We start from the raw sequence: 23,128 nt of genomic DNA on the forward strand, positions 1-23,128 counted from the left end.
AACAGAGGGAGGCCAAAGGCTCAGCCCCAGGGATCTGGGAGACAGGGCCAAAATGGCAAAAATGTTCATTGAATCCTACTATGAGCCAGCCATCGATGGACAGAGATTGAGAATCACGGAGTAAAACAACCCACATGTTCATCAACTGATGATGGATAGACAAAATGTGGTCTATCCATGCAATGGGATATTATTCAGCCCTAAAGAGGAATGAAGCACTGATACACACTATAAGGTGGATGAACCTTGAAAACATTATGCTAAGTAGAAGCCATACACAAAAGGTCACATATTGTATGATTGCATTTATAAGAAATGTCCAGAATAGATAAACCCATAGAGACAGAAAGTAGATTAGTGGTTGCCTGGAGCTGGGGGAGGGGCAATGGAGAGAAAAAATAAATGGGACTGTGAGCAAGTTGACAACTTAAAACCAAATATTAGACAACTGTGTTCTCTAAAGTCTCTGTCTACCCTGCCACAAGGAACTGTTGACCTGACACCTGTTTTGAAGCTTCCACATCCCATCACATTGCACGGCTCCCTCCTCTAACCTCAATTTACTAACTTCTTATGCAGACCATTCCAGCTCTGGCTTTTGATTTAAAAGTATAAACCATACCCTTTTGACTCTTCATTCCCAACCCAGATGGCCTGTGTAGGTATTTTCCTAAAGAAAAAGTTCTCCTCTCAAGAGGAACTCTGAAGCTAGCAGTTAAAATAATTTTTCCCATCACTAAAGTAACATTGTCAAACGTAATTAATTATGAAAGTTTACAGGCACGTTACTCAGGCAGGCAAAAAAAGACCTAAGGTGGGGATATGTTAGTTCTGTAAGACCCTTCATTCAACCTTTATTTAATAAAGTTTTACTGAGTACCCCTCCCCCAAAGGAATGAAGTTCTGACACTTGTTACTGTAAGACTGGCCTGAAAGCGCAAATCTTACTTGCTGGGAAGGCTCATCTCGCAAAGACCAGGAGACAGAAATCGCTGCAATCAAGCAAGAGGTTTTTTTATTCCAGCATGCTGGGGTCGCTCCGTCTTCAGGACAGAAGCGGCCCCGAGCTCTTAACACGAGCACTTTTTATACAGTTTGGTAGGCAGACTTTGGCAACAGGATGAGTTGTATACAGCTTATTGGTCACCTGAGGTGACTTTTAAATTCATTGATGGCTTTCAGTGGGGTGGTATACAGACGAGGAACTGGGGAATTGCCCAGCAGCCCACCCCTTGTGTGGTTAGGCCCTTCCCAGAACTGGGTGAACTTTGGGCGGTTTGGGAAGTCCTTTATCTGCCCTTACCAGAAAGTCCCACCTGCAGGGGCTTGTAAAACCTTGCGCAAGCTAATTACAGAAGCATAAAAGCTAGTCAGCTAATATTTAAGGGTGGGGGAAGGGGTTCAGGTCCACATTACAGCGTAGATGAACCTTGAGAGCACGATGCTAAGTAAAAAAAGCCAGTTACAAAAGGCCGCATACTGTATGATTTTTATATTTAATGTCCAAAATAGGCAAATCCTTAATACAGAAAGTAGATTAGTTACTGCCAGAAAATGGGGACAGGAGGACATAGGGAGTAATTGCTTATTGGGTATAGGGTTTCCTTTTGGAGTGACAAAAATGTTCTAAAATTGATTGTGGTGATAGTTGCACAACCATGTAAATATATTAAAAACCATTGAATTGTACACTTTAAATTAGTGAATTGTATGATATGTGAATTATAGCTCAACAAAGCTATTATTTAAAAAAAAGAAAAGCGAAACACAGAAGAGCGAGGCTTATTACATGAGGCAAGTTCTACAGAGCTCACAAAGGAAGTGACGTTTGAGCTGAGTCTTAAAGGATGAGGAGGTGGTCAGGAAGGGTTAGGTCCTGGCAGAGAGGACCTCACAGGCAAATGCACAGAGATGTGAAGGAAGGTCACAGCAAGGGCATTATGACAATTAGAAAGAGCTGAGGCTTTGAGCTTGTGGGGGATGATGGACCCATGAGATTTTTTTAAAGAAGAATTTATTTTTGAAAAAGTAACATATTCACGTGGTACAAAATAGAAAAGTTGCAAAAGGTAACCAACGAAACAAAAATCTCCCTTCTTCCTCTGCCTCCCAATTACCTAGTTCCCTCCCAGGAAATCACTATCACCAATTTCTTATATGTTCTTTAAGGGATACACATACATATACAAATAAATATTTATATATGTTTTTATTCACACAGGATGGGACCATATGCAATGTCTCATGCTTCACTTTTAAGAGTAACAAAAATCTTAACAATCCTTCTAAATTTGTGTAGAAAAAGTTTGCTCATTTTTTAATGGATGTGTAGAATGTACCACATTTTGTTAACCAACTTCCTATCAATGGACATTTAGGTTGCTTCTGAATTTTCCTTCGTACAAAATTCTGCAACAAATAACCTTATATGACATGTCATGCATGTATGAGTTTATGTCAGTGAAATTCCTAGCAGTGGAATTGCTACATTATAGTTTGTGCTTTGTAAATTGTGGTAGACATTGTCGAACTGCCCACAATAGAGGTTGTACCAATTTACACCCCCATCAGCAAGGGTTGAGAGAGCATGTTTCCCCATATTTGGGGAAATGTATTTGGAAATATTGTCAGGGGCCAGACCATACAGAGCCTTGTATTCAAAGCTGAGTTTGACCTTGATCCACAGACCATGGAAACCCACTGGAGGGATTAGGTAGTGGGTGAAGATGAGCAGGTCTGAGTTTTGAATGAAAGCTTATTTTCATGATGTCATCAAATAAATTTTTCAGGGAATTTTTATGCTCCAACAGGCATCAGTGATGATGTGACAAATCAGAGAGGGGGCCAACTATCCATTGGGATTTCAGCCATGCTGGGGAGAAAATGATTATCATTTGGGCACAGCTGTCAGTCTAGACAATAGGATTGGACAGGAGTGCAACTGGGTTTCTTTGCTGTCCCATAACTCTACCTTTCTTGCCATTTTCCTTTTATCACATATTTCCCACATGCTGATGGCTTATTGTGAAACATTCGGCCCTCTGGGTAATGACATAAAACCAACGCAAGGCATTTTTATCAGATGCTAACAGTTGACTGAATGACAAGCAGACAGGTGATACAGCAACTTTTTCTTTCTCTAGAAGGCTATTCGGAAAATTAATTGGCTTTGGAACAGGCACTGAACAAAGAGCTGGATGAAACAAAAATGCAAACACATTCACCCTGAGTCTTTTGTTTCTTAAACAAATGGTAGTTGCTATCACTTGAGGCCAAGAGAAAAGGGAAGATGGATGGGGAACAGCACGGAGGACACCAGCATAAGAAGGACCTGAGGCAAGGTCCATCTGGTCGCTGCAGCAACGGTTCAAGGATGAGTGCAGCGGGCTGGGTACTCCTGGGGCTCGCTCTGAGGTTTAGGGCCATCCTTGCTAAGCCAGAGGAGGGCAACTTTTGCTCTAAGAGCCAGGTGGCCTTCAGAGATGCTTGCTATGAATTTGTGCCATTCAGACGCACCTTCCGTGGTGCCCAGAGCTGGTGTGAGGAGCAAGGAGGCCATCTGGTCTTCATTCGTGATGGAGACACTCAGCAGTTCCTGCAGAAGCACATCTTGCAGGACAGGGAGTGGTGGATCGGACTCACAGGGAACTGGGCACAGAACGGAACTACAGAAGGTAGGTGATGTGACAGCTGTATTTTACAAAAAGCTTGTGATTGCAATTCCTGCTGTTGCGTCTCATCCAGAACTCTGTAGAACAAATGAATATGTCCCAATTCTCATGGTAAGGATATCCTCCTCTTTAGGTTATTTTTTGGATTAAATAAATTAATTCATGTACAAAATCTGGCACAAAATCTGGCTCATAGGTGACACTCTAGAAATGTCCACGTCTTTGCATGCACCTAATAATACTACTAATGATGACTTCAATTCTCGCTAGAATAGTGCTGAGCACTGTCTTGAGTGCTTCATGGTCACTATCATGTTGAATCCTTATAATATCCAATGAGAAAAATCATTATTGTTGTTCCCATTTTACAGGTGAGAAAACTGAGTTTCAGAAAATAATGATCAAGCTATTTTCAAAGCACATCCACAAGTCTTTCCCCACTAGTAATGAGATTAAAGCAGGCCAATGCTTAGTACAGCTCCATTCACATTCCTTTTAATGCTCCTCCTGAAAACTCCTACTTCATTTTTTTGTGAGGGGCGACTCCTTCCCCCACCCCAGCACAGCCAGGTGAGTGCTTCTCTGTGCACCTGCAGGATCCTGTCACCTCTATGAGAGCACTTTGGGCATGCCTGAAATTGTTTATGTGTCTGTCTCCCCCTCAGACTATGAGCCCTCCAGGGGAAGGAATCATATGCTATTTTTCCCAGTGTCTATGCACAATAGAGAAAGGACAGAGAGACATTCGTATTTAATTCTTACACTGACCTCACGAGGCAGGCATAGCTGTTCTTACTTTATGGACGAGGAAAATGAGAGAGGAATTGACTTCCTTGAGATGACATGGCCATAAGCCAGTCAGAGCAACTCCTAAGGCTGACCTCTCCTGCCATGTCACACTGGTAACCACGCATTCTCTTTGCCCCGGTAGAAGCTACTGGGTTTTAGAAATGAGTAACTGGGTGTGAACTGAGCACCCACAGAAATATACCAGTGTGGATGGAAATGTCTTATTAAACAAGCTGTTGGGGAAGCTCCTTTAAGGAAATTCATTGCCAAGGGGATATGAATTCTTACGATGCCTCTTCAGGCAATGTTTATCTAATGGTTTCTTGACTTGTAGTTGCAGCAGTTGTGAATTTCTGTACATTGAACAGCCATTCACGTGCAGCTAAAGGACTTGTGTCTATTAAAAACTCCCAAGGGATACTGTGTGGCTGTTACAGAAAATGTGGATCTAACTAGGCTGATATGTTATTTAAAAAGCAAGGACCAGAACACTGTGCACAATAGATTTGCACAAGAACACTGTGCACAATCACATTTGTGCAAATAGATTCCAGGCGCCCATAAATGCAGATATGTGGGTAAAGTTCCACCTGAAACCATTTACAAGGAATGTAACAATAATGAGAGCAGTCCACGGGTGGGCAGAAGGAAGATGTTTTCCTTTTTTACCTTTTGTATTTTTTTTTTTTTTTTTTTTTTTTTTTGTCTTTTTGTGACCGGCCGCACTGCGCTCAGCCAGTGAGCAGCGCACCGGCCATCCTTATATAGGATCCGAACCCGCAGGCGGGAGCACTGCTGCGCTCCCAGCGCTGCACTCTCCCAAGTGCGCCACGGGGTTGGCCCACCTTTTGTATTTTTTAAAAAACCATTTGCATGAATTTTTTATCTTTTAAAAAATTAATGATTATATTTTTGAGTCTTCATAGTAAATTTTTATATCTAGTGTTTTCTAGCTCTCTAGTGGCCTTGAAATGATTGTATATCACACACACCCACCCACACACACACACACAGCACCTCTTCAAGAGTGACATCATGTTTTCAAGACTCTGAACAGCACCGAAGTAATGGAAACTGCTTACACTTTAACTCAGCACTGCCCAGGTATATTTGACAAGGGACCCGACTCATGGGTGAGACACCTACTGACACACCTGATGGCACACCTCTGGGCTCTTTTAGATGCTGGTTAGAGCCAGAAGCATTGTTTATTTAATCCAAACACTTGTTATGGGCTTTCCAATTTGGCATCCCAGTGCTTACGTTTGAGTGTTTGAGGATGATGGTAAGGAAATGCTCCTTTGCTGGTATGGGGAAGAGAGGCCTTTGGCCCGGCAACATTGTTTGAGCACCTACTGCACGCGAGGAATTGGGCTGGGGCAAGCCAGCCACATAAAAGCGGGTAAGAGGAGACTCCTGCCAAGTCCCAGTGCTCTTTTTTTTTTTTTTTTAAAGATGACCGGTAAGGGGATCTTAACCCTTGACTTGGTGTTGTGAGCACCACGCTCAGCCAGTGAGCGAACCGGCCATCCGTATATGGGATCCGAACCCGGGGCCTTGGTGTTCTCAGCACCACACTCTCCCGAGTGAGCCATGGGCTGGCCCGTCCCAGTGCTCTTGTTCCCATCCCAGGTCCGGGGACCTGGCTGGACACCTCAAATGTGAGCTACAGCAACTGGCGCAGAGGGCTGGCCGCACCTGCCCCCGACACCTGCGGCTACATCGGGAGAGGCCCTTCCTCCGAGTGGGCGGCCACAGCCTGCACGCAGGCCTTCGCCTTCATCTGCCAGCTTGGTGAGTGCCCGGCCCACGGCCCTCCCACCTCTCCTCCTCTCCTTTCCTTTGGCTGGGCTGTCCGGAGGGCTGTCTCTCCGTCCTCTCTCTGCCCCCATCTCTCGCTGACCCTCCCTTTCCCTGTCGCCCCCCCCTCTGCCTCAGTTGTCTCTTGGTCTTGCTTTTCTTTCTCTTTCTCCCCACTTCTTCCTGGTTCTGTTTCTCTCTCAGTCTCTTCCTCTCTCCCCATGTGGGTCTCTCTGTCTCTCCTCCTTTTCTAGTGCCTCTCTGTGTTTTTCTGTGTCTTCTGTCTCTCTGTCCCCCTGTTAAAGTGCTTTGCCTGTTTGTGTTTTCTGACCTCATCTTCATGCCTGTGATTTTCTGACTCTCCCTCTTTCCCTCCCCACCCGTTTCTCTGTCTCTTTCTGTCTCCACCTCTCTCTGTCTCTCTCTCTCTCTCTGTCTGTCTCCTTGTCTCTCTCCCTCTCTGCCTCTGCCATGCTCCGTATCTCTGTGGCTCCCTTCCTCTCTGCAGCTCACGTCCCCAGTCTCTCCCTGTCACTCACCTGCTCACCTGCCAACCGTCTTTCTCGTCTCTGTCTCTCTCTCATGCACACACGTGGAAGGGGAAATTCTCAGCTCTATCTACCCTCCCTTTTCATACTCCCCACGAGGGAGATGCAGCGCCAGGAGGTTGTTCTCTCTCACCCTCAACTCCTGCTACCTTGACCCGCCTGGGTCTGAGCCCGTCCCTGCCACATCCCTCCCCCTCCACTCCCAAATTCCCCCAGCTGATGCCCAGTGTTAAACACCCTTGCAGCCCTGGAGACCCCTTCTGAGGACTGGGTGTGAGAGTCCCTACAGGAGCAGCCTGTGGCCCCACACGGGGTCCTGCCCACTGTACAGGACCCTGGCAGTGTCCTGTGCTCCCCTGACCCTGCTGCTGTGATGTGCTCAGAGCCCTCAAACCAGGCCTGAGAGTAGCTTCTGGGCTTCCTGGGCCCAGCCTCCTCCTGGCTCCCGGGCCCCACTCTGGGTTTGGACTCTCAAAGGAGCCCTGCTCTATTTCCCCTTTGCCCGGCTGAAAATAGCTGCCACGCAGGCTTAATTTCCTCTGCCTGCTTAATTCTGAGAACTGGGAAGCTTTCGGGACCTCTTTGTTGTGCAACTTCCCTTTCTTCTTATTGTAGCCATGTAACCCCTGACCCCTCTCACCCAACCTCCCCTCATCCAGTTCAAACCTGTCTCTCAGGATCTGTTGGCCCTCAGGGTCTTGGAGCCCCTTGGCATGAAGTTAACACACGGAAGAGTTAACATTCTCAAGCAGGAGTTCCAGACGCTGAGCTAAACGCTCTGTGCTCATTTATTCATCCCAACGGTAGAAGTAGCTACGCTATTTGTTTTAGTGCCTTTGTGTTGCTATAACAAAAATACCTGAGACTGGGTAATTTATGATGAAAAGAGGTTTATTTGGCTTATGATTCTGGGACAGCTGCATCTGGCTCAGGCCTCAGGCTGCTTCTATTCATGGCAGAAAGCGGCAGGCAGCCGGCGGGTACAAGCAGATCACACGGCGAGAGGAAGCAAGACAGAGAGGAGGTGCCAGAGTCTTTTAAACAACAAGCTCTTACGGGAACTAATAGAGAACTCACTCATTTATCCCCCCTCCTCCAGGGAGAGCACTAATCCATTCATGAGGGATCTGCCCCCATGACTCAATCAGTTTCCAACACTGCCACATTGGGGATCAAATTTCCACATGAGTTTTGGAGGGGACGACACATCCAAACTCCATCACTATTCTACTGTGGGCCCATTTTAAAGCTCAGAAAAATGAGGCTCAGAAAGAGTAAGTTTCTTCCCACACAGCTGGGAAGTGACAGAGTTGTGGCTTGAACCTGGGTTTGCCTATGATCGGAGAGAGAGAGAGAGAGCAAGAGATTCAAACACGCTACACTGTTGGCTTTGAAGATGGAGGAAGGGACCACGATTTAAGGAACGGGGATGGCCTGTAGTAGCTGGAAAAGACGAGGAAGCAGATTCTCCCCTAGAGCCTCCAGAAGGAGCCAGCCCTGCCCACACCTTGATTTTCGCCCGTAAGATCCATTTTTGGATTTCTAACCTCCAGAGCTGTAAGGTGACAAGTTTATGTTGTTGTAGGCCACTGACTTTGTGGTAATTTGTTGCAGAAACATAAGAAACTAATACAGGATTTGGCCTCAACACCAGCCCTGTGGTGGTCCAGCCAGGCAAATAGGCCTGAGTTTGAGTCCAGTGTTTCCCACTCTCTGGCTGAGCATGCCCAGCCCATCATTCTTTTTAAACAAATGTTTACTGAGCGTCAGCTGTGTTCTGGAAGCTGGGTGGAGTGGGGTTTCAGCACAGGGATGCCTCTGATCCCGATGTGTTCTTTTTTTTTGAGATTCGTTTTTTTTTTTTATTGGTTATGAATACTCATGGCGTACAAGGCTGACCATCACATTTGCCCAAGGTGTGATAGCCAGATCCATACTGGCAGCATGCCCATTACCACATATTGCGATTATACCCCGTGTCCCCCACCCAATTAATCCCCAACCTCCCTACCATCCCTCTTTCCCCCACTTCCACTTTGTATCCCTAGGTATGCTCTCTCTCCCAATGTGTTTTTAACAGGAGGATAACAGTACAACTGGTAGGACTGGTCTGAGACATGATGAGACCACTCGTTCCTTCAGCAAATACTGATTTAGCATCTATTGTGTGCCAGACATTGTTTTAAGATAATGCTTAAGGAAGATACTAGAAATAGGCAGAACAATAGTTGCCACTTACTGTACATGTATAACTCATTTACTCTTCCTAACAACCCTAGGAGGTGCAGCATTGATATCCCCCTTTACAGAGGAGGCACAGAGAAGCTGGCTAATTAGCTGAAGGTCACACAGACAGTGCATAGCAGGGCAGGAGCTGATCCCAGGCAGCCTGGCTCCAGGGCCATGCTCTTGACCCCCCACATTATATTTCTCACCCCTACCAAGCTAGGTCCTTGCATGTCACAGCCCTGACACCTTCCCATCAACCAGAGGCTTGCCCATCTGTAACTGTCAGGCCCCCTAAGGTGTCATCTTCTCTTTGCCACAGGGGTTGGCCAGAGCCTGGCCTGCGAGGGCCTCAATGCCACCATGCACTGTGGCTCGGGGGAGGTCATCCAGATCCAGGATGCCTTCTACGGGCGCCAGACCCCCCATTATTGCACCCAGGATGCTGGGCGTCCCTTGGACCTGGAGGAGGAATGCAGCTGCGTCAGCGTCAAGGACGAAGTGGCAGGTAGGGCCCAAGGCACACAGAAATTTTGAAGTATTCCAAACATATAGACTAGAATAAAAATATTGTGATGCGCTCCCATTGATCCACTACCCACCTTTGTCAAATCTGAACACTGCCACATTTGCTTAAGATTCCCTCATTTAGAAAAATGAATACAAGTTACAAGGCTCCTGTGTAGCCCTCCCTGGTCCTGTTCCTGTCATGAATTTGGTGTTTATTAATCATGTGCATGGTTCTCTATTGCTGCTTTCTATTTATATGTCCCTAAACATTGTACAGTGGGGTTTTTCAGATTTGATGTTTTTGTAAATGGTATCATCCTGTATGTGTCATTCTGCAGTGTGCTTTTTTCTTTCTTCTGTTTAATTTTTTGTCATTGTGTATCACCCATCTCGATGCACATTGTTCTGGTTTGTTCATTTCGTCAAGTGTGTCCCTGTACCATGATCGTCTCTTCTCCTGTCGAGAGATGCATGAGTCGTTTCTTCATTGTCACTGCTGTGAATGAGGCTGAAGCAAATGCTCCTGACACTATCTCTTGTCTGTGTGGGAGAGCTTCTCTAGGGCTTTGTTTTCCTAAATCAGATTAAATCTGCCTCTGAGCAGCCCCATGACAAAGATTCAATTTTAGGGATTATGGGGCTCCCTGCACACTCCTGGGAGGTCCAGAGTCCTCAGAAACTTTCACTGTCTTAGACATCAGAGGAGCCCCCTTCTTTCCTCCGAGGTGACCACTGTCCAGCCTGCAGGGTCCTGGGAGGGTAGGCAGTCTGCTGCTTCTTGGCTTAGTGATGACACAGCAATCTGTGCCCAGGCTGGGATCCCTGGGGTCTCAGGACCAGCCTTCCTCTGCATGCCTCTATGTTTCCCCTCTGAGGCTCTGCCTCCACCCAGTCCCCCCTTGAAGATTCGGGGGAAGGTGCTCAGTACTCCCAGCTCCTCCTCCTGCCTTGGGGCAGCATGCACCACCCCCTTGGAACTGCTCCTTTCCCCACCACATGTCGGCCCCATTGCCCTTTGCCCCCTTGGAGCTGGTGTCGGGTAGGGGGAGGAAAAGACTCTTCTTGTTGTTCCAGCACTTCTGGGCTGGACAGGCTGATGGATGTGCCTCCCTCACCAAGGCACTGCTGGGGCTGCATGGGCTATTTCCTCAAAGGCTCAGCTGCAAGCTTCCAATATGTGGCAGCCATACCCCAGAGAGCACATTAGAGGGGGGCCCTATACCCTGTTGGGAAGGGTTGGAGAAGATCTAAGAGGGACTCCGGGGGTCTGTCTGTATCTAAGTGTCCTAATCACTTACTCATTCAGTTGGCCAATAAACATTTATTGAGCAATAACATTGTGCCATGCACTATCTTGGGCTCTGTGGATACAGGGATGACACAGGCAGCCCGTTTTCCAAAGAGCTCTCAGTCTAGGGGGGAGAGAGATGCATACAGGCAATTACCCAACAGTGTTCTAAATGCTATAACAGAGGGGAGCCAAAGGTGCTATTTATTTACTCATGCAAAACTTATTTTTTATCTACCATGTGCCAGCAGCTGTTCTGTGTACTGAAGATAGAGCAGTGAACAAAAAGCTTTTAAAACTTCCCACTCTTTTGGAGATTATAGTCTAGTGCTGTGTATGCACATAGTAGGAGTATGTAATTCAGATCGAGTGGTGTATCCAACTAGGTCCCACTGGAAATTATGCTAGGTACTTCAATGATGTGAACAAATGCTGGGAATTGGCTTCTCAAGTCATGGAAGTGCTGAAAAGCCAAACGGGATGAGATTAGCACTAAGAGAAAACCACTACCACTCCTAAAGGCTGGAGGGACAACCAGAAGGGATGGCCTTACCAAAACCAGAAGTCAGAGCCATCGAGCAGGTGCTAGAACCATGACAGAGGCTGCCCTGTAGGAGCGAGGACCACGTAGGGAGGACCGTGCAGGAGGGAAGTTTCCCATCTTCCTACCTCTTCCTGTCTGGGATATGCAGAATCATGTCCCCCAAGATTTCCCACCTAATCCCTGGATATGGTGAGATACCATGCCCGTGAATATGTTAACTTACACGGCAAAAGGGACTTTGAGATATAATTAAGGTTGCTCATCCGTTGAGAGAATAGAGAGACTATCCTGTATTATCCAGTTGGGCACAATCTAAACATATGAGCCCATAAAAGTAGATCACTTTCTTTGGCTAGAAGTGGAAGAGGATGTGGGAGGAGGAGAAGTCAGAGAGATTCCCAGTGTGAGACAGATTTGATGCTCCATTGCATGCTCTGAAAAGCAGGGTTCACATGCAAGGTCTGCAGAGAGGCCTCTTGGAGCTGAGGGCTGTATTCTGCCAACAATAAGAGTCAGATTGGAAGCAGATTCTTCCCCAGACCCTCCAGAAGGGAACGCAGCCCTGCCAACACCTTGATTTCAGTCCAGTGATATCCTGAGCATAGCCCAGACTTTTGACCTCCTGAACGGTAAGATAATAAATTTAGGATGTTTTAAGCCATTGTGTTGCAGTAATTTGTTACAGCAGTGATTGGAAATGAATACACTGCCCTCTAGTCTTCCCCAGTGGCTGCCCTTGGCCAAGCTTACCCGAAAGCCAGTGGGCAAAGGAATTTGGGATATGTAGCTCCCTGCGATATGGAGCAGGGCAGGGTGAGGGTGGATCTGGGAATCAAGTGACTGGTCAACTTCCCAGAGGAGGGGAGATCCTAGGAGATAACCAGGAAGAGGACAGGTGAGTGTTGTGGGCCATGGGAAGAGTGTATGCAAAGCCCTGGAGGTGAGAAAGAGCTTGGGAAGTGTGTGGAGCTGAAAAGCACTCAGGATAGCTCTAGTGCAGATAGAGTTGGGGACTGGGGCCCAAGGAACCTGGCCTTCATCCCCAGAATATTGGAAAAGCACTGGAGGATTTTGAGCAGAGGAGGACCAGGGCCAGGTTTGTTTTAGATCCACCCTCAGGCTGCTGTGGGTCCAGACTGGGGCTGGAAAATAAACAGGGAGCTGATGAGAGGAGCAGATGAAAGACACTGGTGGCACAATGTAAGATGGAGAGAAATGGGTGTACTCCAGAGACAGAAGGAAGACTAGTGGGACTTGGCCATTGATGGGAGTCAAGGATGACCATTACATTTCTGGCTTGGACAGTTCTGTATCTGGAGATGCATGAATGGAGAGAGGAGAGGCTGAAAGAGGAAGGAAGAATAGCTTGTGGGAGGTGGAGAACGGAGGTCACGGTTGTGCCCTACGGACGCTGGGAGAGTGAACCACTAACTGGGTTGCTTAAAACAACAAACATCTATACTCTCACAGTTCTGGAGGCCAGAAGTGCAAAATGAGGTGCCAGCAGAGCCACGCTCCCTCTGAAACCTGTAGGGAGGATTGTTCCCCACCTCTCCTAGCTTCTGGTGTATGACAGCAGCCCACGGTGTTCTTGGTTTGTAGCTACATCACTCCAACCCCTGCTTTGGTCTTCATATGGTCTTCTCTCCCTTTGTGTCTCTGTGTCCAAATTTCCCTCATTTAATAAGGACACCAGTTATATTGGATTAAGGGCTCACCCTAATAACATCATCTGAACTTGATTACATCTGCAAAGACCCTACTTCCAAATAAGGTCCCATTCACAGGTATGGAGAGTTAAGACTTCAACATATCTTTCTGGGGATCACAATTCAACCCGTATCAGAAATCAAGATCTCACTTTGGGGATACAGGAACCTGGGTCAGCCTGTGACATCCAAGTGGCAATGTCAAGTAGGCAACTGAACATATGGATAAGGACCTCAAGAGAGAGCTGAACAGGTGTAGACTGGACAGTCATCAGCACCTGGTGACTGATAGCAGGGTGTAGGAAACAGTGACAGCAGGAAAGAGATCCAGGCTCGGGGGAGCCCCTGGGGATGCAATGGGGGGCTTGCCTTGACTAAGCGACCACACAGGCAAGGGAGCATTGAAATATGTCAAAGTCTGGAGCAAGTGTGGGTTTCTAAGAGGCAAAGGAGCCAGGACACACAGGCATTTCTGGCAAAGCCACGAGGATGCCCTTGGGCCACAGTGCCTTCCTGCCCCTTTCTCCCAGGCATCTTCACAGGCATCTAATACATCCACATGGGCAGAAGGGAGAGGTGTTGGATGATCCTGACATTTCTGGTGTGGGCTCTTCATGTTCCTTCTTCTGTGGGCACCTGGCACCCCCAATAGACGCAGGAGTCCTAATCTTGCCCCCTCTTGCCGGTTCTCAGGGTGTAGGTTTTTGCTTTAGGCCATCTGACTAAATAATCCATCTCTGTGCAGCTCTGTTGACAGTAGCTTCTTTTGTCTTGCACACCATTCCTCCTTCTACTGGGATTTGGGCGCTTCCCAGGCCAGTGCCAGGGGCTGCAGGCATGCCAGGTGGCGGCAGATGGGACCTACTTTGGAGACCTGTGTCCATCTCGGGGCAGCTACCTGTGGGTGCAATACCAGTGCCGGGAAGGTGAGTCCCCAACTTGCTTGGGCGTGGGAATTTCTCTTTTATTGTCCAGCTTCCCCCCAGGGACAGAGGCAGCAGCCACCCACAGGGGTGAGCTGAGAGACCTCCTCACCCAAACAGCATCCCTACAGCCTGACTGTTACCGACGGTCAGGCTCAGCTTGCTCTCTTGCTTTAAACAAATGACCTGAAAGTCCAAAAGTTGATGCAAGGATTGGAAGCTTTATTCAGATTACTGGTACTCAACTAAATGTCTAACCAAGCAAAGAGAAAACAGGAGCAGTGGGGTCCAGTTTAGCCTAGTCCCAATCGCGGTGCCAACCTATTCCATTAACAGTAATCGATAAAAGTAGTTCTCTCCACTGTTTTCAGCATAAATAAGAAAAGTATCAACTAGATTTAAATCAGAAAAACAAAGCATAGCCAGGAGCCCTCCAGGATGCACCTATACAGAAGAGGGCTCGGAAAATCAGAAACAAAGCATAGCCGAGAGCCCTCCAGGGTGCACCTATACAAAAGTGGATATAATCCAACCAAACAGCAGAAGAGGGCTCAGAAAACCAGAGAAAGGTAAAGAGAATAAAGCATTGCCTTGTCAGAATTTAGGCCAGGGACTCCTGGAGAGACTTACCAGCAGCAGAGACATGGGAGCAAAATAGTCCCAGTGGCCACTTGCCTCTTTCAGCTACAGTCTTCTCTGGTGCCCAAAGCTTTCCAATTTTTGCCAGTGATTAAATTAGGCTCTCGGATTCCAAAGGCATAGAAATGAACAATGTACCCAACAGTAAAGCAAGCAACACTTTATTAAAAGAGGAGATAGACTTATGCAGAAGGGGGTAGCAACAGTAAAGGTAGCCCCCCAAGGGGAGGTGTTCAGGGTCTTTTACAGGGAAAGGAGTTAAGGGGTGGCAGGCCAGCATCACTGGAGGTGGTCTGTTCTGTTCTTCCTGGTTGCGTCATGGGCACATGCTCAGTAGGTCCAAAGTAGGCAGTGGTGTTCATCATTGTCACCCCAGGAGGGTCATTGTAGCAGTCACCTTGATGCTTTGTGCACAGGTGGGAATTCCTAAAGGGGTCTTAAAGTTAATCTGTAACTTTTACAACTATGGTAAACAAGCCTTGGGGAGGGGTTTTGCAAAGCAGTAAATACCTGTTTCCTTTCTTATCTCAGTCTATTTTGTCACAGCAGCCGGTGGGGTAATCATTTGCCCTGGGGGGTCTCATGACTGAGGAGTGGAAAAGTAACAAAGTGTCCTCTGCAGGGAGAATGGAGTCAGTTTGCTTCACAGGCCTAGCCTTATGCTGTTTCATGACATCCTCACCTACTTAGCCTCTTGGGGTAAAGCATTTGAAGCTCCTGTTGCAGAAGCTGCTAAGCCAAAAGTTAAAAAAAAAATTTTAGCCCTGGGACCTTTCAAATAATATTTCATGGGAGTGACCCAATACACACAACAGACAGCAGCAAGGTTGCTGGAGTCAAAGGGAGTCAAAAGCTCTCTCCCACACTCCACATCCACTCAACCACCACCCTTTTGGTAGACAGCCACTTTGGAACACATGGAGACTTTAAAAAAATACAAATCTTGAAAGGCATAAAAATAACCCATATTACCATAATTTATAAAAGTTTTATAAAGTTTTATTAAGAAGGAAAAATCTTTCTCTTCAATTCTACAATCCTATTCCCCATAAGGAAGCACTGTTAATTATTTAGAATAAATTCTTTTCTGCTTTTTAAAATGTTTGCACAGACATAGCTATGTATGAATGTATATATGCATTTTTTTTGAAAATATAATCATGTTGAACATATTCATCTACAACTGAATTTTTTTCACTTAATAATGTATCCTGGACATCTTTCCAAGTCACTACCTTATTCTTTAAATGACTGCATTGTATTCCATAATAGAATTATGTCAAAATTGATTTAACTATTTCCCCTATTGATGGACATTTGGGTTGCTTCTGATTTTCCTTTGTTATGTATCACCCTGCAGTGTTCATTCTTGTGCATATATCTTGTGCCTGGGATTATTTTTAGAGAAGAGATCCCTAGCAGTGGGAATGCTGGGTCCTGGGGTATGTGCATTTTAAATGTTAATAGAGGGCCAGCCCGTGGCTCACTGGGGAGAGTGTGGTGCTGATAACACCAAGGCCATGGGTTTGGATCCCATATAGGGATGGCCGGTTTGCTCACTGGGTGATCGTGGTGCTGACAACACCAAGTCAAGGGTTAAGATCCCCTTACTGATCATCTTTTGAAAGAAAAAAAATGTTAATTGACATTGCCAGATTACCCTCCAAAATAGCTGCATGGGTTTACATTTCCTACAAGGAGTGTTTGAGCCTCTGATTTCGCCTGAGGCTGTGAAACCATATTGTGTCACTGTCTGACAGATTGCTCAGAACAGCGACTTCCACTGAGGGCATGAGTGATAGGGACATAGAGCTCTGAAGGAAAAGAGGAATCAGGGAATGTTGGGTCCCCAGCGACCATCCAGAAGAGCAGGGTCGTGTGTACAGAAGGAGGGAAGACCCACAGAGGACAGGGTGTAGGAAGGGAAAGGTGACAGCAGGAACAAGTTTCATAGTGGCATTAGTTTGCTGGACGTGCCTGCGTGACGTGAGAACAAGTGAGATGTCCCCATTCTGTTTTCTGGGAACAGCAGGCCATGTGTTTTGGCAGTGGTTTTTTTTTTTTTTCTTCTTTTCAAAACAAAGCAGTGTTTTCTATTCGGTGGTTTTGCTAGTGGACAAAGGGTTCTTTTTGGAAATCTGCCAGTTGTCTTGTTGCTATCACCAGATAAATGTGTAGCTTAGGGCAAGGGTGAGTTGGGGCTGGCAACTACGTGTGCCAGATTTCCTGCACCAGCCCTGATTTGAAATACCCTGCTCCCCTGTGAATCGGTGTGTTCTGATCACAATCAGTTTCTGATATGTGAAGGGGGGAACTTTATCCGGCACCCCCCCAACTCCTTCCATAACCAACCCTTCCCCTGCTCCAGCAACTGTGTCCAGTAGGGCCTGGCTACTTCCTGCACTCTGTGAGGCAGTTGTGAGTCAGGACTAATGAGGCTTTCTGACCAGCTCGAGAAAGTCCTTTTCATTTGCATTCAGCTTCTTGTCTTATCCTCTCCTGTTTGTGCTCAGAAACTAAAAGATTGCACTGCACAAATTAGCCCAGGGCTATGTGAAGCCCCAGCAAATTCCACTTCTCTCACCCCATCCTTCATGCCAACTCTTGAAGTTTAAGGTTTTGTAAAATTTAATGTGCATGAAGTGGCTTACAATGATTCATCTGTCACCTTAGCCAGGTAGGTTTTCTTAGAGGAGATTTGCTTTTTGTCTTTTTTAACCATTATAAAATACATTTGGATAATCAGTAGAATCCCGGTTAAATGAATTAGGGTACATTATATAGCTATTAAAAATAGTAAGGCATCTCTAACACAGTCAAATAGAGCAATCCCTAAGATGTACCAAGTGGAAAAAAACACAAGGTGCCAGATAGTGAATGTTTTGCACACCATCTGTGTGTGTAAAAAAGTATGGGAGCGGAGAGGAGTCTTTCTTTTTCCTCTGTACCCTTTCAGATGTTTCAAATTCTGTATTCTTGGACACGTATTACCTATGAACAAAAAATGAAATTCAAAATAACTTTCAAAAATAAAACTAAAATTAAAATTAAAATCCCCACATAAAAATAAAGGACAGGGGATAGGACATGGTAAGCTTTAAACAGAAACATGCAATTTTGCTTCATGAGGACACACGGTGTTTTGTGTTTTGATCTGCAGGCCTGCAGCTGATGGTGTCCAATGAGAGTTTTATCTTCGACAACATCACCATCTCCCTGACATGGCTTCTCTCCCCCTATATCGGAAACCTGTCCTGTATAATTAGTACGGGAGATGGCCACACTTTTGATCCCTACTACCCTCCCAGGTAAGAGGAATCTTGGAGCCTTGAGTTGAGTTGTATCAGTCGGTTTTTGCTGCACAACAAATCTCCCCAAAACTTAGTGGCTTAAAACAGTGGTTATTGTCTCATGGTTCTTTGGAGAGCTGGGTGGCTTTTCTTGTCTGGGCCAGCTCAGCTGGGGCTGGCTGGCCTAGGAAGGACTCAGTCACTCTCATGTCCCATGGTCAGCTAGGTGTGAAAGGACGAGTCAACACCAGTTGACGATCCACCGGAGAGGGCTCGTTTATTAGGCAGCACACACACATATATATAGGGCTTTAAGGGAAAGCTGATTGGCTTAAAATACAATCCCTACTTAGCTTGGGGGGTGAGCTGATTGGTGTGCGATTCGCGCTGGCGGGAAGGAGAATGCGGAAGAGAAGGGCAACCAGCGCCATGATGGGGTGTGGCCGAGAAGGGCTTATGTGATCAGGGTGTGATCCCTTGGGGCATTTGGGTCCCTACATTCCTCCCTTTTTCTTGTTTTAGGAAAGGGGACGTTGAAGTCATCGAGCTACTTCCTGCTGAACTGGGGCGTTGGGGGGGGGGACAAAGGGAGGAAGGTACATAAATACCCATTATGAAACCCCAAAGGAGGGTGGAGAAACAAGTAATTTCAAAAGGGGAAAAGTCCATAAACGTTCCTTGAAGCCACAAGTCGAATATGCACTGGTTCCATTCTTCGTAGTTGGAGACTGGAGGGAGCAGCCAGGCGTCGGTGGCGAGGGCGTGTAGGAATGCGTTCCCTCTGTAAGGTGGTACCTCTTCAGCATTGGCTGAGGCACTCACGAGATGAGGCGGGGGGTTCATCGGTATCTAGAAGCTGGTAGTTTCTAAGCAAAAGCTGGTTAAAGGCCTGATTAGAAATTTTTCCCACTTGGGCTTGAAGAAACCTAATGATACAGGGCAAGAAAAGGCAGGTTATGAGGATAATGATTAGAGGTCCCAAAATGGGCCAAATCCAAGTTAGGACAGGGCTTAAGATAAAGGAGGAAAAGGGGTTAGAACTGGATGTGGTTCGTAGGCTGGAAGCTAAGTCGGTGAGTTTGATGATGTTTGTTTCTACTAGACCAGATTCATTGATATAATAACAGCATTCTTCCCTAAGGAAGATGCAAGTACCTCCTTTTTCTGCAGTGAGGAGGTCTAGTGCTCTGCGGTTTTGGAGGGTGACCTGAGCTAAAGAGGTGATCTGTCTCTGTAGAGAGGAAAGAGATTCGGCAGTGGAAGTCAGAGCCCCTTCAAGTTTAGCATCGATGTCTTTGACCGCCCATAAGCTGTGTCCTAAGGCTCCTCCCGACAGGCCGACTCCGACCGCTGATGTTGTTAGGGAAATACCAACCATGATTGGGAGGAAGGCGGCCCTTTTTTGTCTTGAGGGTGGGCAGATTGTGCATGAGGAGGAAATTTTTTGCAGGAGGGCTTTCTCAGATGGGGTGATTGAGAAGAAGGCTTGTAAAAACTGGGATAAAGCTTGGGGGCTAGAGTGAAACAGGTCATGGAGCAAACGAAAGAGAGAGGACTTATCACCATTGGGCGGTTGAGGCTGGGAGGGTGTCTGTGAACCTTGGGAGCCGTATGGAAGAATGGGAAGTTGGTTTTGTGTCTGTGGGTGCATTGCCGCAGTGCGTGCGGCGAGGTCAGCCTTACAATTCCCGCGAGTGATTGGGGAATCATCCCTCTGGTGGGCTCTGCAATTAATGACTCCTAATTCACAAGGTAAATGGGATGCCTCAATTAATGTGGAGATTAAAGCTGAGTTGGTGATTGTGTTACCCTTGGTGTTAAGCAGACTGCATTCTTTCCATATGGCGGCATGAGAGAGAAGTATATGAAAGACATATTTGGAGTCAGTGTATAAGTTAAGAGTTTTTCCTTCAGCTAGAACACAGGCTCACGTGGTGGTGATAAGTTCAGCCTGCTGGTTGGTGGTACCCTTGGGTAACCGAATTAAGGGAGACTATGGCATACCCTGCATAATGAGTGTTTCCTTCTCTGAATGAGGACCCATCCGTGAACCATGTGAGATCAGCCTGAGATAGGGGCCCCTCAGTGATGCAAGAGCGGTAAGGTATAAAATTTTGAAGGCTTTCTACGCAGCTGTGCAAAGGGGTGTTGGGGGAATCTGGTATAGGCAGTAGGGTAGCCGGATTTAGGGGTGGGCAGGTAGTGAAGGATAGGGCAGGATTTTCCAGAAACGAGGATAGGAGGGTTATGATTCTGGAAGGTGGGAGGGATTGGAGAGCCTTATAGGTAAGGAGGTCTTTTAGGTGATGTGGTGAGAGAATGGTGAGAGGTGCCCCAAATGTTAATTTGGATGCCTCCTTATGCAGTAACTGCCCCGCTGCCAGGGCTCTTAAACAGGGTGCCCAGCCTTGTACAGTGGGGTCCAATTGTTTTGATAGGTATGCTACGGGGGCAAAGGAGGGGCCATAATTCTGTCCTAGAACGCCCAGAGCTTGTCCCGTATTTTCATGAACATAGAGGAAAAAGGGTTTAGTTAGATCAGGGAGATGAAGTGCAGGGGCTGTTAGAAGGGCCTATCGAAGCTTGAGAAAAGGGCACTGAGGTGAGGAGAGTAAAGGTTCTTCAGGAGGACCCTTACTCATATTATAGAGAGGTCGGGCTAGTAAAGAGAAATTGGGGATCCATGCTCTGAAATATCCGGCTAGACCCAGGAAAGATAGGATCTCTGTTTTGGTTTTGGGGATGGGCAGGTCAGTAAGTAACTGTTTCCTGTCCAGGGTGATTTCCTTCTTTCCCGGGTAGAGGAGAAAACCAAGGTACGTTACAGACGGTAAGGAGATTTGGGCTTTGGCGGGGGACACTCGATATCCCTTACCCACTAGAAAGTTAAGCAAATGGGCAGTGTCAGCTTGGGATTGTTCCCATGAAGGACTGCATAGAAGGAGATCGTCCACATATTGTAATAAGGTGGACTCTGGATGGTTTAAGTGAAAAGATTTGAGGTCCTGTGCTAGGGTCTGCCTGAAAATATGAGGGCTATCCCGAAATCCCTGTGGCAGGACCGTCCAAGTGAGTTGTTCGGAGTGACGGGAGTGGGGGTCAGTCCATGTGAAGGCAAAAATGTCCTGAGTATCGGTTTACAGAGGTATGGAAAAGAAGGCATCTTTTAAGTCCAGAACCGAGAAATGAGTAGAGGTCACTGGGACCTTGGAGAGAAGATTGTATGGATTTGATACAAGGGGGTGAATGGGAATGACAGCGGCGTTAACAAGGCGGAGATCTTGGACGAGACGAAAGGCACCATTAGGTTTTTTTACAGTGAGTATGGGAGTATTGAAAGGGGAGCGAGTGGGACGGAGATACCCCTTTTTTAATAGGTCCTGAATGATGGGGCTTAACCCAAGGAGGGATGTTGTGGTTAATGGATACTGAGCCTGACAAATATATTTGGAGGGGTCTTATAGTTTTATGTGTACAGGGGAACACTGGGCCAGAGTGGGGCTGGCAGTGTCCCAAACTGTAGGGTTAACAGAGTGCGTTAACATGGGTAAGGACTTCTTTGGAGGGGTGGAATTAGTAGGATCTTGGGCTTGAACTAGCGCTAGGAGGAAGGAAACAGGGGAAGAGGAAGAGGACAGGGGCAAAGTAATGGAGACTTGAAGCCATGATAGAATGTCCCGACCCAACAAGGGGACGGGGCATTGTGGCATGACTAGAAAGGAATGGGAGAAAACGGATTGAGTGCCTTGAAGGCAGCAGGTTAAAAGACGGGTGTTTTGGGGAAAGATTTGTTTACCTCCTACCCCGACTATAGGAGAGCTGCTGGAGGTGGTGGGGCCTTTATATTCCCTTAAGATCGAAAAGGTGGCTCCAGTGTCCAGGAGGAAAGATATTGGGTGGCCGTCCACAACCACGGATACCCTGGGCTCCTGCTTTGTTATAGAGATGGTCGGGAAGGGCCCAAGGCTCCGTCAGTCCTCCTCAGCAAGGCCCACCATAGGTGGTGTCCACGGTTCAGGGGACTGTGGAGCAGTTGGTCCCTCACCCCTTTGGGCGAGGGGGCAATCAGATCCCCAATGTCCCTTCTTTTTGCATTTTGGACAAGGAGTGGTGGGTGGCCTGGGGGTGGGGCAAGCCTTTGCCCAATGCCCTTCCTTTCCACATTTAAAGCAGGCTCCAGGTGGAGGCTTAGAGGTGGAGGCTGTGGGAGGGCGCCCAGGGGGTTTGATAAGCTGGGCCAACATCTGGAAGTTGGCATGGTCGGCCTTTTGTTTTTGATGTTCCTTTTCCTCCTCCCGATTATGAGAAACCTTGAAGGCCACTGACAGGATTTCGGTCTGAGGGGTTGCAGGACCCTGCTCTAATTTTTTAAGTTTAGTTTTAATGTTGGGGTAGGATTGGGCCAGGAAATAGGTCATAAGGACATGCCGGCCATCTTCTGAGTTGGGGTCTAAGTTAGTGTATTGTTGAAAGGCCTGAGTTAATCTATTGAGGAACTCAGAGGGAGTTTCTTCCTTTTTTTGGACAATTTCTTGAATTTTTTGGAAATTGACGAACTTGCGAGCCGATTTTTTGAGGCCAATTATTAAGCAAGAGGCAAAACGGTCTTGAGCCTGGATTCCCTGGGCTGTGTTATAATCCCAATTAGGTTCCTATTCTGGGACTGCTTGGGGGCCTGGCGGGTGATCCGGATTGGTACGATGGGTGTCAGTGGCATGGGTTTGGGCTGTATCCCAGACCCTGCGGCATTCCTCAGGGAGGAGGGTATTGGCTAGGAGCATGAAGATGTCATGATGTGTGAGGCTGTAGGCCTGCAGGATCCATTGGAATTCTTTAATGTAGGTGGTAGGGTCGGTAGAGAAAGAGCCTAGTCTTTTTTCTAATTCTGTAAGGTCAGCTAGGGAAAAGGGAACATGGACCCTAACTACTCCTTCAGCCCCAGCTACCTCACGTAGTGGGGCGATTGTTAAAGGGGTGGGGGGAGGTCCTCGGGAACGGGTCAAAGGGGGGCTTAGTGGGTCAGGAGTAGGTGAGGGTAAAGACGGGGGAGTGGATGGTGCAGGAGGTGCAGAAGGTGACGCGGATGACAGGGGAGGAGGAGCAGACGCCGGAGGCACTGGGGGAGTAGGAGGTCGGTAGGGTGGGGGCTCATCAGCAGGGTGGAAGGTGGAAGAATTGAGGGGTGACTGTG

At 47.1% G+C, this 23,128-nt stretch overlaps 1 protein-coding gene across 1 annotated transcript in view; it reads left to right on the forward strand.

The window, feature by feature from the left end:
• Positions 1-3,373: 3,373 nt before the first annotated feature.
• LOC134387703 (polycystin-1-like protein 2) overlaps positions 3,374-23,128 on the forward strand; it is a 101,466-nt gene continuing 81,711 nt past the window's right edge. Inside the window, exons 1-5 of the mRNA XM_063110097.1 lie at positions 3,374-3,674; positions 6,093-6,254; positions 9,357-9,542; positions 13,901-14,011; positions 17,808-17,955. Coding sequence (XP_062966167.1) covers positions 3,374-3,674; positions 6,093-6,254; positions 9,357-9,542; positions 13,901-14,011; positions 17,808-17,955 — 908 coding nt within the window. The remainder of the gene's footprint in view (positions 3,675-6,092; positions 6,255-9,356; positions 9,543-13,900; positions 14,012-17,807; positions 17,956-23,128) is intronic.

This window comes from Cynocephalus volans, chromosome 10, assembly GCF_027409185.1.
Source record: "Cynocephalus volans isolate mCynVol1 chromosome 10, mCynVol1.pri, whole genome shotgun sequence".
NCBI lineage: Eukaryota > Metazoa > Chordata > Mammalia > Dermoptera > Cynocephalidae > Cynocephalus > Cynocephalus volans.